This window comes from Capsicum annuum, chromosome 5 (genome assembly GCF_002878395.1).
Source record: "Capsicum annuum cultivar UCD-10X-F1 chromosome 5, UCD10Xv1.1, whole genome shotgun sequence".
Lineage (NCBI taxonomy): Eukaryota > Viridiplantae > Streptophyta > Magnoliopsida > Solanales > Solanaceae > Capsicum > Capsicum annuum.
In genome coordinates, this window is record NC_061115.1 from 10,434,174 (window position 1) to 10,448,069 (window position 13,896).

At 35.1% G+C, this 13,896-nt stretch overlaps 1 protein-coding gene and 1 pseudogene across 8 annotated transcripts; one reads left to right on the forward strand and one right to left on the reverse strand.

Annotated features, from left to right (window-relative positions):
• Positions 1 to 254: 254 nt before the first annotated feature.
• Positions 255 to 6,905, reverse strand: LOC107870328 (annotated as a pseudogene).
• Positions 6,906 to 6,960: 55 nt separating this feature from the next.
• On the forward strand, positions 6,961 to 12,849 carry LOC107870329 (flavin-containing monooxygenase FMO GS-OX5). 8 transcript variants are annotated; one of them, XM_047412514.1, is made up of 9 exons: positions 6,961 to 7,559; positions 7,993 to 8,069; positions 8,967 to 9,508; positions 10,242 to 10,312; positions 10,392 to 10,541; positions 10,769 to 10,851; positions 11,371 to 11,512; positions 11,817 to 11,990; positions 12,563 to 12,849. In XM_047412514.1, the coding sequence occupies exons 3-9, from the start codon at positions 8,983 to 8,985 to the stop codon at positions 12,722 to 12,724; spliced, it is 1,308 nt and encodes a 435-aa protein (XP_047268470.1). In that variant the 5' UTR covers positions 6,961 to 7,559; positions 7,993 to 8,069; positions 8,967 to 8,982; the 3' UTR covers positions 12,725 to 12,849. The 8 variants fall into 8 exon arrangements, with proteins under 8 accessions (XP_047268470.1, XP_016572300.2, XP_016572299.2 ...); XM_016716814.2 differs by having other exon boundaries at positions 6,961 to 7,556; XM_047412516.1 differs by having other exon boundaries at positions 7,390 to 7,559; positions 9,000 to 9,508.
• The last annotated feature ends 1,047 nt before the right edge of the window (positions 12,850 to 13,896 follow it).

Sequence of the window (13,896 nt, forward strand, 5' to 3'; positions counted from 1 at the left end):
CAATAGGGCTTCATTCAAACGTGAGTCTAGAGAATTTAAGTTTTAGAGTTCAATCATTGATGGTGATCCATCGAAAACAATCTCTATACCTTCTCAAGATAGGGGTAAGGCTGTGTTTATATTATCCTCCTCAAACCCATACTTATGAGAGTATACCGGATATGTTGTTGAGTTCAATCTTTAAAGGACCCCGATGAAGGGATTCTCTATCATCTTTAAACAAAATATGACCAATACCAAATCTCAGGGGCGGACCCATGTGTAATTTTGGGGTGCTCCGGCACCCACTAAACTCGACGTAGATTAGGTATAATTATATAAGAAATACAGAATAAATGGTATAATTTATTAAAAAGCACCCAAAGAACAAACATATGGTTGGGTGTAGTGGCTTGAGGATTTGACTCCCACGTCCAGTTTTCTAGGTTCGAATCCCTATAGCCACATACTATTTTTTATAAATTTTTTTTTTGAGCACCCACAACCTTAAATTTCTCGGCCGCCACGGCCAAATCTTACTATCTCTATTATACTCAAAACAGATGGCCAATATCAATTCTTTTTGGAGTATGAAAATATTGTATTGTGCATACATACAATATCTCATCCATTCTATTAAAGAACACAAGTAACGTCAGTCAATTACGATCCGATTTCTACCTCAAGCTTGTCTTCTCCCGTAATTTCTTCAACATATTCCTTAATATTGAGTGCCGACTCTTTAAGCTGAGGGCTTCCATACACTTTGATAAGCTTTAATGAAGCAATATCCCCAAAACTCTCTGGGATCTCTATAAGCTTATCACATTTTATATATAATTCCTCAAGTACGGGAAAAGATTCATCTGCAATAACCTGCCATTCAGAAAAAGACATATTATCCAATGTCAGAAATTTGAGATTGTGGAAGGTGACTTGCTCCATGTTCCTCCTTCGATGCTTGCTGTGCGTAGTCTCAGCTTTTGAAGGTTGGGTAGTGATCTCCCAATTCCTGACAGTGCATCTGATGTCAGATTGAAACTGATGCACAATTTCACTTCTTTCAAGCTCGAAGGGAAGAGAAAAGCAAATTGATGTACATGTGTACCCTCACTGCTCTCAAAATATGCGTGAACTATTTCAAGTTTATTAAGGAGATCCAATCTTGGAAAATAAATCTGCTCTGCTTCTGAAAACTCCATGATGAATTCAAGGGTTCGAAGATTGCGAAACCTTTTGAAAATATCCGCTGAGTCTACCGAACAGGAAAGGTAGAGAAACTTTAATGATGTCAGATTCTCTAACTTTGTTGGTTTGCCAATATCTGAATTAAAGACAGAGCAACAACGGGTGTCCACATGTCGTAGCTTTGCAAGATTCCAGATAGTAGGTGATAATACCATGTTTGATACCCAGTTAATCACCTTCAGAGTTTCTAGATTGCAGAGGTTTGAAAATGACGGAGGGAGAGCTTCTGCCTCCACCTTCGTCTGAATGATTAAGCACCTCAAATGAACAAGCATGCCTATTTCATTCAGCAAAGTATCTGGCAAAATTACTTTCCTCAGGTCCAACATTTTAAGAAGCCTCAAGTGTCTTAAGTGACAGTTGTACAGAAGAACACAGGTATGCCAAAATTCATATTTCAAGTGTATCTTCAAAGAGAGGAGGTGTTTCGCACAACGATTTTTCTTTTCTGGATTGGAAAGGAAATTCATTCATATGAAGATCTTCATCATAATGAATGGTCATTCCACGTAGCATCGGATCTGAAGAAGAAGAAGAGGAAGACGGAACAGTTGAACTCGTCAAGTCAAACAACTTTTCCTTTCTAGTTTTTATCGAACAAAAATCATGCACAAGATCATGAATTTGGCATCTCCGTTCCCTACCACCTCTCACGATTACCAAGCTACTAGAAATTAACTCATCCACATAAACCTCCATTACTTCTTCCACACTCTTCAAATCAGTTGGTTCCACAAGTCCTTCATCACTCCATAAATCTTTCAACTCAGAGATCGTAATATCTTTGTCCTTTGGATAACTTGCAAGGTACAAAAAGCACGGCTTTAGGTGATCTGATAAATGGCCATAACTTAATTGTATAACCTTCATAACTTCTTCTTCATCCTTTAAGATAAAGGATTCCAAATTATTTAGAACTTCAAGCCACGAAGCCTTTTTCTTTTTCTTCCTTGCAATGACTCCGCTGATCAGATCAAGTACCAAAGGGAGCCCATCACACTTTCGGGCTATTTTTTCTCCAACATCTTTTAGTTCATCAGGGCAATGTTCTTCTCCAAATACCCTTTTCTCTCAACTTTCTTCTTGTCTTAATAATCGAAGATCAAGAGAATCACTGTGACATTTTCCATGCAAAGCCACTTTCTTTTTTTCGACTAGTTAAAATAACTCTGCTTCCTTTCTGAAATTCAGTTGGAAAAGGTCTTGTTAGCTCATCCCACATTGCAGTATCCCACAAGTCATCCAAGACAATAAGATACCTCCTTCCAAAAAATTGCCTCCGTAGCTTATCAGCAACGTCATCGTCTATGTTATCCTCATTGAATCTTTCTTCCAAACCAATAACTTGATTGAAAATTTTCTGCAACAACTTTTTCTCATTACGTTCCTGGTCGACTGTGCACCAAGCATGAATGTCGAAATGATCAACAACAGATTTGTCAGTATATACTTTGTAAGCCAAAGTAGTTTTTCCAAGCCCTGGCATGCCAACTATGAAAATGACATCTACTTCAGATGGTCCACTGGTGAGCTTCCGAATTATCCACTCTGTCTCCTCCTCAAAACTTACAATTATTTTACCAGCTATTGATGACTTACTTTCAACTGGCTTGTTAGGAGAGTTTGCAAAAGTGATGCTCGTCTTCTTGGTGATCTTCTCTTGTACCTCTTCTTTGACAAGCTTGATCTTTTCTACAGTATCAGGAAGTAAGAAAATAAGCTGCAAGAGACCATGATATCTGGCAAGAATTGAGTTAATGGAATGTTCCGCCTCACGTGCCACATCTAGAACACGAGTCCAAAGATCTCTCTACAATTCTTGCTCCACATTCCCGAAGAATGATCTTATGTGTTCAAGGTGTTCTTTCACTCGACCAATTTCTTCTTTAATCAAAACAACTGAATAAGCATTGGAGTTGAGCAAGTCATTTAAGTTTCTGAGTAGAAGAGTCATGAATAGCAGTCCATCACTCATGGGGAAGCGGAGCTGAGATGAGTCTGAAGGGGCTTTCAAGAAAACATTCTTGAGATCTTTCCTCAGGAGTTCAATATTTTCCAGCAAGTTTAGACTTGCACCGTTTGTTTCCTTGGCATTCTCTGCCAAGTTGCGAACAAGAATGGATACCTCCCTGATAAGTGCTCCAACACGTGCCAATAGAACAAATAATTTTTCATAATGAATAAAGTCCTTGGGCACATCCGAAAGAATAATCAATAGGAACTCTATCATGATATGAATATTTCGAGCTGAGGTGCCAGGAGTAATAGCATTAACCATGTGATGTTGTAGATGAATAAGATATTCTCCAAGAATGTCTGGAGAGGCTTCTAGGAGCTTTGTAACGAAGCATCCAACTTTAGCAGACTTTGAAGCTTCCAAATTTGTTGAACACGTGTGCATAACCTCCAGTGAAACTGGAATTATATTCAAAAGTAGGTTTAACTAGCATGGAATTGATTTGAGAGGAGTCTTCATTTTCATCCTCTTCATCTTTATTATCAAGTTCATAAGACAAAAGGACTAAACAGAAGTGTCCTACTCTCTCAGCCATAAGTTGAAATTGTGGTAAGATGTATTCAATTGTCTTATGCTCAACGTAACCATTTACTTTCAGCCTATGGAAATCTATTAAATTCCCAAATACTTTCTGAAGAAGCTCATATTGAGTCATTGATGGCAAAATCAACTCAGCACAAACCTTGGGTAGATAATGGATATTCACAAAGAGTGCATCCAAGAGTTCAACGAGTTGATCCTCAGTTATGGTGGCACTTGATTCAGAATGATGATCTGAGATGATAAAACTGTTGATATTTTCACGGAGGCGAGGAATAATATGATCCTTTAATTTAACCAGCATGTCATCTCCACATTGATGAAAAAGTGACTGAACCATATCATGAACCTCATATGATAAGAAAGACATTCGGGCATTAGAACCATCCAAAATGTAATGACAAAGTTGTAAACATGCCGACAAAAATGTCAGCTTTTCAATTTGATCCGTGTCAAGAACAGTTTGATCTTCTTCATTCTTTAACCTCTCTATGAAATCAAGAAGATCGACAATGTCCTCGCGAAGCACATCAGATGGTACCTGCTAAAAGATCAAATGTGTTTCAAAATTTTCAGTGCCACATTTTTACCATCCTATAAAACCTTCAAATAAAACATGGTTTTAAGGACACAGAGGCACAAAACTTGTCCATCTTTATTATCATATTGACAATTAACAAAATGAGCCAAAGTTGCAAACAATAACTTTTGTTAAGTGTTGCTGCTTAATTATAACACCTCTCTGTATTGTGATTCAGTAATGTTTAGCTCAGTCCCTGAGTTGTGCCTAGCTATACAATTAAACTTACTTCCACTATTAACTTCTTAAATTACATACTCTAAAAAAAGTAAAAAGTTTTCATGGTCAAAAGCCCCCTAAATATTGTATCTATGTTCTAAAACATATTCTTTCTCTGGATGTTCACCTAATAACTGTCATTTTACGTCTTATCAATAATATTATACTGTCTCAAGGATTACTCGAAAAACATACAAATCAGTACAACATAGCCAGTGTAATCCCATTTGGTGGGGTCTGGGGAGCAGGGCGAGAGTAGCAAGATAAACAAAGCAATTAATCATCCCAGTCAGTACAACAACATAGCCATGTAATCCCACTGTTAAGTCTGAGGAGGGTAGAAACTAGAATGTACAAAAGGAAAAACGCGAAAACATTGCGAAACCGCTGTGCTAAACTACTTAGCAAATGCCTTTTTACCAAATCAAATAAAAGCTTTTAGATGTCAAAGATATTCTACTAATGCGAAGAACGGTAATGTTGATCAATGGAAGCGCCAATTTTATTTTGGTTCAAACAGTAAGAAGCCTCAAGAAGGATGAGCTCTCCACACTAGACCAGACTGCTGAAATCATCCCAGCCTGAGAAGCACAAGGTTGAAAGTAGAGCTAATGGAGTTGGCCAACAAAGCTGAAGAAATATCTCGAAACCATCAATTATTGCTAATACTACAAAAAAGTATTGTTGGTAAAAATCTATTATCCCACATTAGAAAAGGGATGGGTAATTAGTCTCTTTATATAAACTTGGGCAATCCTCCTCTCACGAGTTAACTTTTGAGGTTGAGTTAAGCCCAAGATCCATTCTTTACGTGGTATTAGAGTCAACGGGGAAGTGTTAAAGTATCTCATATCAAAAAAGAGATGAGATGGGTAATTATAGAGTCAGAGTCAGCGGGGAAGTGTCAAAGTATCCCACATCGGAAAAGAGATGGGTAATTGTAGAGTCAGCGGGGAAGTGTTAAAGTATCTCATATCAGAAAAGAGATGGGTAATTGACACATCGGAAATAAGATGGGTAATTGTAGAGTCAGTGGGGAAGTGTGATCTCCATGAGGATTTCAATTAGCTGAAATTCTTTTCCCCTTGGAGCCAAGAATTCACTTCTTCTATAAACCCAAAATCTTTGTTCACCGATGTTGGGCCCCGGGAAAGTGTCAAGTATCCCATATCGGAAAAGGGGCCTTGGAACCAAAAATTCACTTCTTCTATAAACTCAAATTTTTGTTCATCGATGTTGGGTGTCAAGTATCCCACATCGGAAAAGGGGCCTTGGAACCAAAAATTCACTTCTTCTATAAACCCAAATATTTGTTCACCGATGTTGGGCCCCAGGAAAGTGTTAAGTATCTCACATCGGGAAAGGGTCACTTAGCTGAAATTCATTTCCCCTTGGAGCCGTGGGAAAATCAAAAGAGGGATATTCTTTTGAGTATGTAGTGGCCTTTAGAGTATTTTACTCTATTCTTTTGAATATGTAGCGGTCTTTAGAGTATTTTACTCAGACCTACAAGCGTAACATCCCTCGCTATAGTTATATCATTTGTTCCTCCCGGCCTGTGGTTTTTTCCTTATTCAGAAGGGTTTCCACGTAACAATCTTGGTGTTATTGTCGCTCTTTTTATTCTTGTTGATTACTAGTATTATCGTTGTGTTCCACATTTTATTGCAGTAAATATTATTTCTATAGCGGGGTTTATCCCCAGCAAGCTGTGCCTAGCTATATAATTAAACTTATCTTTCTATTTTGGAAATAATTTAACTTTAAACTTGTTCGTGGCGACGACCTTAATGACATGCTTTTATAGTCATGACTAACATGTTTAAGACAAGTAATTTCCAGTCTTTGACTTTTTTCTTATATTTCATACAGACAGTTCCACATAAAATTTTAACGGATGGATTACTACTTTGAGAACCTAAGAGCAGTTGTTTAATTAAATATCATAATCTATGTTCTACCTACTCTAGGTTTTCACTTAATAACTACCATTTCACGCCTTATCGATCACTAGTAGTGTTTGGGGAGGATATAATATATGTCCGTAGACCTTACCCCCTACCTTTGTCGGGGTTGACAATTTTGTTTTCGATAGAAGTGTAATCAAAACACGTCGGAAAGGAAAATAATGACAGCAGAATAGCAAGATAAACAAAGCAAATAACTATCCAAGTCAATATTATTGAATAACATACCAATGAGTTTCTTGCTAATTTCTCCATTTATTCAGTTTATCAGCCACTTTTAGCTTTTCGAGATTCAAACTTCTTAATCTTAATTGTGTGTTAGAACATAGAAATTGGGAGAAGACCCAAATATCCCTGGACAATTCAAGATGAACGAGTTTTATCCTCTTGCATTTTTTTTTATCAAAAATACCCCGTCTTTCAACTTCTTATAGTATTAAAGTTTTTATAATAAATTGTGAAAACTACAATATATTATACTCCACTTGTTTTGAATTCTTTTCTTTTTGTTGCTAATTAATTGCCTATGGGAATCAGAAAGAAAGAAATTGAAGTAATTAATTGGCTAATGACAAACTTGAAAGGCCACCCAATCTCCATCTCATCTTAAATTTTCTAATTTATTGTTCCATTTTACTTAATTTTTTTTATAAAATAATTTTTTTCTCATTATATCCTTAGTTTGAAACTAATAACAAGACACAATTAAGAGGAACAAAATGATAAAATTATATTATTAATTATTATTTTCTTAATAACTGTGTCATTCTAATTTGAAATGGGTAAAGGAGATTCAAGACCAGCAAGTCTAAGAGGCCAGCATTTGCATTTATCTTTTTCCTCCTTATTTTTATTTTTATTTTGACATTTTTCTTCATTTCTCAACATAATAAAACCCAGCTAAAGCTAGCATTTCCCTCCCAAATCAGCTTCACATTTCATGGTTCATTGTCAATTATTGAAAGAAGCTCTGCCAGAAGTTAATTAGAAGCTATAAATTTTTGAGGTGGTAAATTCTTTTTGTTACTTTTAGTTCTCAAAACACTCTGTTATGTGAAATTAGGGATTGGCAATTCACAAGAATGTTTTTTTTTTTTTTTTCCATTTCTAAATTGTTGCTTATATGTGCCCATTCTTCTCTCAAGTTTTAATTGTGAGGTTTGAAAATTCCTTTTGTTTGAAAATCTGTGAATATACTCTATCTTTTAATTCCCTTTCCTTTCTTCAAACAAATGAAATAATAACAATATCCATGGGAAATTTTTATCTGAATTTGACAAATTGAAAAAAAAAAGAAGGGAAGATTGAGTGTGTAAGATACTCCCATCTTCTATAAATTTTGAAGTAAATTCAGATATAATTGTTTTATCTATTCTATACTATAATCAATTTTATTTTGTCATATAAGTCGATCAATTTAATGAATTTCAGTATCCTAGCAGGCTACCATATTATGTTAGAATGATTTTGTTTGAGCACATATAAAACATTGAAGAAGATAAGAAGGTGAAAAGTGAAGGTGGGTGATTAAATTTGCACTTTATTTGTTCCTCAAATTTGTAAGTTCTTATTTTTTGTGATTAAATGTGCACTTTATTTGTTCCTCGAATTTGTAAGTTTTTATTTTTTTGCATTTAAAATAATTTGAAATATATACCTTTTCATCGTTTTTTTTTTCTTTTTGACATCCCCTAAACCTTATCATTATATGTTGTGTATTTCTAATTTTCAAATCGCTCGACGTTACTACTGTATATTAAAGTAAGTTGTTGCAAAGAATCTTATAAAGGTTATTTTTTGTCAACTTGAAATAACGTGTTGATATAAGTGCATGTTACTTCTCAGTGTATTATATTGATTATTCTGAAGACATTATATTTGATCATTTCAAAAATAAATTTTTAATAGACAATCTACTGACTACATTTATAAAGAAACAAAGATTACTATTTATATTTTATATTTTTAGAAATAACTACTTTATCAAAATTTTAAACGGGATAAGAAAATTCAAATACGATAATATAGGAGTACGATAACTTTATTATTGACTACGCGGATGAGTTTACTAGTCTCTTAATAAGCTATGTAATTTCATTATCATGTTTTTATTTAATTTTTTTCTTAATTAATAAAAATGTGCTGATTAAAGTATGTAAATCACCATAAATAAATGTATTGGAAGATCAAATCAACATTAATGCGTACAAATCTTGCAAGAACAAAATTGGAAGAATAATAATCAATTATGATATTGTAGAGTGAGCTATGAAATTTCTATTTTTAATATGGACGACAAGTATTTAAAGCAGGAGGAAACGAGACATTTCAAATACGCTAACATGTATTCATATCTTAGTCATCATCATTTTTGAGAAAAACTTACACACACATACATACATTGTGCTTCTTTTAGCTAACAGTCTCCTCCCATGGCAAACTCCCGTAGAGTGGCAGTAATTGGAGCAGGCGTAGCCGGTCTTGTAACAGCACGTGAGCTACGAAGAGAAGACCACCGAGTTGTAATTTTCGAGAAATCAAACCAACTCGGTGGTCAATGGGTATACAATCCCCTAGTCGAGACTGATCCACTCAGTCTCGACCCAAACAGAGAAATTATTCACAGCAGTCTTTACAAATCCCTTCGAACAAATCTACCTAAAGAAGTCATGAGTTTTACTGATTACTCATTTGTCGAAAAGGCAGAAAATAGAAAACGAGTCAATTTTCCTGGACACAAAGAAGTGTTGAAGTTTTTGAATGAGTTTGCTGAGGATTACGGGATTATTGAGTCGATTCGATTCAATTCGGAAGTTGTACGAGTTGAGCAGGTTGAGTTTGAGGGAAATCGTTGGGTTGTTAGATCGAAAACGGATGAGTTTAGTTCAGAAGAACTGTTTGATGCCGTAGTGATTTGTAATGGACATCATACAATACCGAGAATTGCAAATATTCCAGGTATAATAATTCATATTTTGCTTGAACAATGATTGATTTGCGTTGAAGTTTTAATTTAGCCATAGATTTTGGAAGCTTTTAGTTTTTTCTAAAAAAGAATTTACAAGTAATACTTCGAGTTAGACGAATTATTTAGAGTTTATTGAAGAAAATTGTGGTCCGATAATTTCTTTTGGTGTTCGGATCAGTTTGTTCGTACCTGGATTAATTATACAGAATGTATGTCATCTCTTACGAATAATTGTATAGAATGTATGTCATCTCTTCTCCAGATAAGTTATTTTAGAACTTCTGCCAAATATGCACTCTTAGTCAAGATATATGAACTTTGACTAACAAGATATTCTCATATAACATTTAGATATGGAAGATTATATAGTTTCTAAATATCTGAAGCTGACCTAGTGATCAATGAAGTGAGAAGAGAACCATAGGGTTTTAGGTTTGATCAATCCTTGCAAAAGTGAAAAAAAAATGTGATTACTTTTCATTTCTCCAAGTCTTGATAGACAGAGTTACTTAGTTCCTTTTGCTTGATGGGCGATAACATGTACTTGGCTGGACACCACCTTCATATTAAAAAAAAAAAAAAAAGAAATAGTGAAAATAAATTAGGATTGTAAGAGTTAAACAAAAAACAATTTAAGCGTGCTGCACTCACAGTATGTATGGTGAAAAAATTGGAATTATTGATTTGTATATTGAACTAAATCTTGTTAATTAATATCCGAAGGTATAAACAATTGGCCTGGAAAACAAATGCATAGCCACAATTATCGAGTTCCTGAACCATTTATGAATCAGGCAAGCCCTTTATGTACTTTCTGCTTTTTCAGTCCTTAAAGTTACATACACAAGTTTATATAACTCATTTTGTATTCAGATTGTAGTAGTAATTGGAGATGGACCAAGTGGGCTTGATATTTGCCAAGACATAGCCACTGTAGCCAAGCAAGTTCATCTTTCAGCAAGATCGTCTGAAGCTGAAGTTTCAAAATTGGGCAATTCTGCAAATATATGGAACCATTCAAAGGTATATATAATTGTTTAAATTTTCTTGATTGTGCAAGGTAAGAGTTTATTGTACGAATTCTTACACTGCATTATTTCTGGAAGAGGCTATTTCCATAACTCCAATATGTGACCTTCTGGTCACTTGGCAACAACTTTACTAGTTATGCCAAGACTCCCATTCATTCATGTTGTTGAATGCGCATTGGAAGATATCGAAAGGAAGCTGATTTTGGATTTTTTTCGCAGATTGACCATGTTGATGAAAGTGGTGTAGTTTCTTTCTTGGATGGATCATCTATTCATGCTGATATCATTCTTCACTGCACAGGGTCCAGTTCAAATCTTGATTCTTTTTGTTAATACACAAGCTTATCGTTGTTATTAGTGTTATTTGTTGAATTGCATGACCATTTCATCTGATTATCCAAAAGCTTAAATGGAAAAGCCGAAAGCACTTGGTACTTGTCTGATAAATCACACTAATAGCTTCAATAGTTCACCGAAATTTTGTGTAGTTTGGTATTTCACCGGTTACTATATATATATATATCTTCCTTTGCATCGCCAATTACACTTTTAATTACTTTTTTTTCCTTATCTTTTTCGCATACATGTCTATATGCTTCAACACGTCCCCTTATATGTAGGCCTAACCTTTCTCTTTTTGGCGGTGTAAGTTCACAAAAGTTCTTTTTGATAATGGGTGACGGCGAAACTCGAATTTAGGACTGCTCCCTACTCCGGTATCATCATAAATTCTATGATCATCTCATCTCAAAGCATAAAATCGTTACAGAGAATATACTACTTTTACATGGTTATGTCTTCAACGTTATTTTCTTGCACAGGTACAAGTACGATTTCCCATTTCTTGAAACCAATGGAATAATAAGTGTAGATCATGAGGACCGTGCTGTTGGACCACTATACAAGCACGTCTTTCCTCCAAAGCTTTCTCCCTGCCTCTCCTTTGTTGGTATACCTTATCAGGTCAGCTAAATTGTTTGGCAAATATCATATTCTCATTGTGTTATATCCACTACACAAATTCTCTTAACCTCTTTAACAGGGTGGAGCCAGAGGGGTGCACCCCTTCGTCGAAAAATTACTCTATGTAGCTAGGGAATAAATGATACTTTTGCATTTATATTAGTTGCGGAATCTTCTCGGCATGGAAGAACTTTTTTAAATCCCTTTACTTGTATTCCTTGCTCCACCTCTGCTCTTTAACATTGTATTATGCTCTTGAAGAATTTAAGGTATTGCAAGAAATGACAAATATAAGGTTTTTCAGACAATTGTGTTTCTCACGCATGAATTACAAGCCAAATGGATTGCACAAGTTTTGTCTGGAAAGGTGATTTTACCATCTGAGAAGATGATGTTAGTTGATGTTGCGGATCATAACAGGCACCTTGAGGAAGACGGCATCCCAAAACATCACACCCATTGCCTTCACCCTCACGAGGTAATTATAATTCCGATTTATTTTTCAAAAAACTTCACTCAGGGTCCACCTATAAAAGAAATATAGTTGAGACTTGAGAAGGATTTGTGTGTCCCCATTTTGAAGACCTAAAATTGCTTAGAAACTCTTAAGATTTAACATCTTATTGAATTTGTCAAACACTTTCTAAATCTGAATGAAGGATAGCCTTGGCTGTTATGATCCTATTGTAAGGTATGAGACTTGAGTTCCATATCAATTTAATGGGGAGTTTATGTAGAACTTATATGGTCTTGGACTTTCCCACGTCAATAGCTAGCTTTTGGAATGTGGTTATCCCTGGTTGTATCATTGGCGCAATGGTTGTAATTGTTGTTCGAGGTCACATATTAAAGTCGTGAAAATAGCCTCTTGAAGAAATACAAACTAAGGCTGCAAGTAGACATAATGTGATCTGACCGTTCCCTAGAACTTGCACATACCAAGAGTTTTGTTTTCTGGTCTGGTTTTTTTTTTTTTTTTTTTTGTTTTCTGAGTGTCAATGTTTTTAACTTTAAAGTTAGTGAAAGGCAATTACATGAATTTGTTGGCAGCTGGAGTACATGGACTGGATAGCAGCTCAAGTGGGAATGCCACCAGTTGGTGCTGATCTGAAGGAAATGTATTGGAGTGTTTACAAATGTGCTAGTGTAGTAGGGTATGATTGCTGCAGGGATGTATGGGACATTGAGAATTTTACTCAATGGTCTTTTTAGTTATCAAAATTAGTGATTTTTTGCATGCAAGACCAAATAATAAAACAAAAAGACGTGAATAAGTATTATGCTTTAACATAAACTTTGTATCAAAGTTTTGCATCAACAAGAACTGATTTTCCCTATAGCTGAGTCGTTGGCTTGTTGGATTCTATCCGTCAACGTGAACTATGAATTGATTCTATTTTTGTTTTTGAGAATTCACTACGATGATATTGCATCCAAATTTGCTGTTTAACTAAAAAGAAAATAAATTTAGTTTATCAGTAACTTATTTGAATTTTCTTTTGCTAGTATAGTTCGTGTAGATTTTTATGCATGAAGGTGCCGGCGGTGTATATACGAACAAATGAAAATAAGAGAAAGCAAATTGCTTCAGTTTTTGTATGGTCTTATTTTTGGACGACCATAAGAACATAGATATGGGTTTAGATTTTATTGGAAAGTCTAGTTTACGTTGTGATCATACTCTATGCACTGCTCCATTGGTTTACTGTGCACATGAGCTGAGTTGGCTCCTGACACACGTGACTTGGCTACAACATGTGAGTTGGTTATAAGTTGTTAGTCGATTAGGTGCTAAGAAGATTCCAGAAGGTAAATTCACACCTATATATAGATGTAAGTTGTAACTATGCAGAGAGATTTTGACAGTTAGTAAAATTTCTCCCTTCCTCCTTCTTCTCTGTTTAATGCAGCTTGGTAAACCAAGTTTTGTATAAGTTTTTTGATAAAATTTCACATGGTTTCAGAGCTCCAGTTCGATCATGGAATACGATAAACAATCTATGGAGTTTAGATCTCCATTTGGTAGAGTTTTTCGCTTTTTGCAATTGACTCTACTTGAATCACAAATTTTGCTTAAACTCTGAATTGTTGTAGCTCTTTTTTTTTATTTATTAAGGAAGCTGTTAGTGTTTTTTTTCGATCCCTACATCTAATTGATTGTTTGCTGAAGAGTTAAGAATGGCACCTAAGATAGATCTCAGTGATCCTTTGTTCATAGGCACGTCAGATGTGTCTGAGGCTACCTTGATTCTAGTCAAGCTTGTTGGCTCTAAAAATTATAGTGTGTGGAGTAGATCAATGAGGATGCACTATTGGGAAAAAGTAAATTTGGATTTGTAACTAGTGCGTGCAATAAAGAGATGTATCTGAAGAGTTGCATGAAC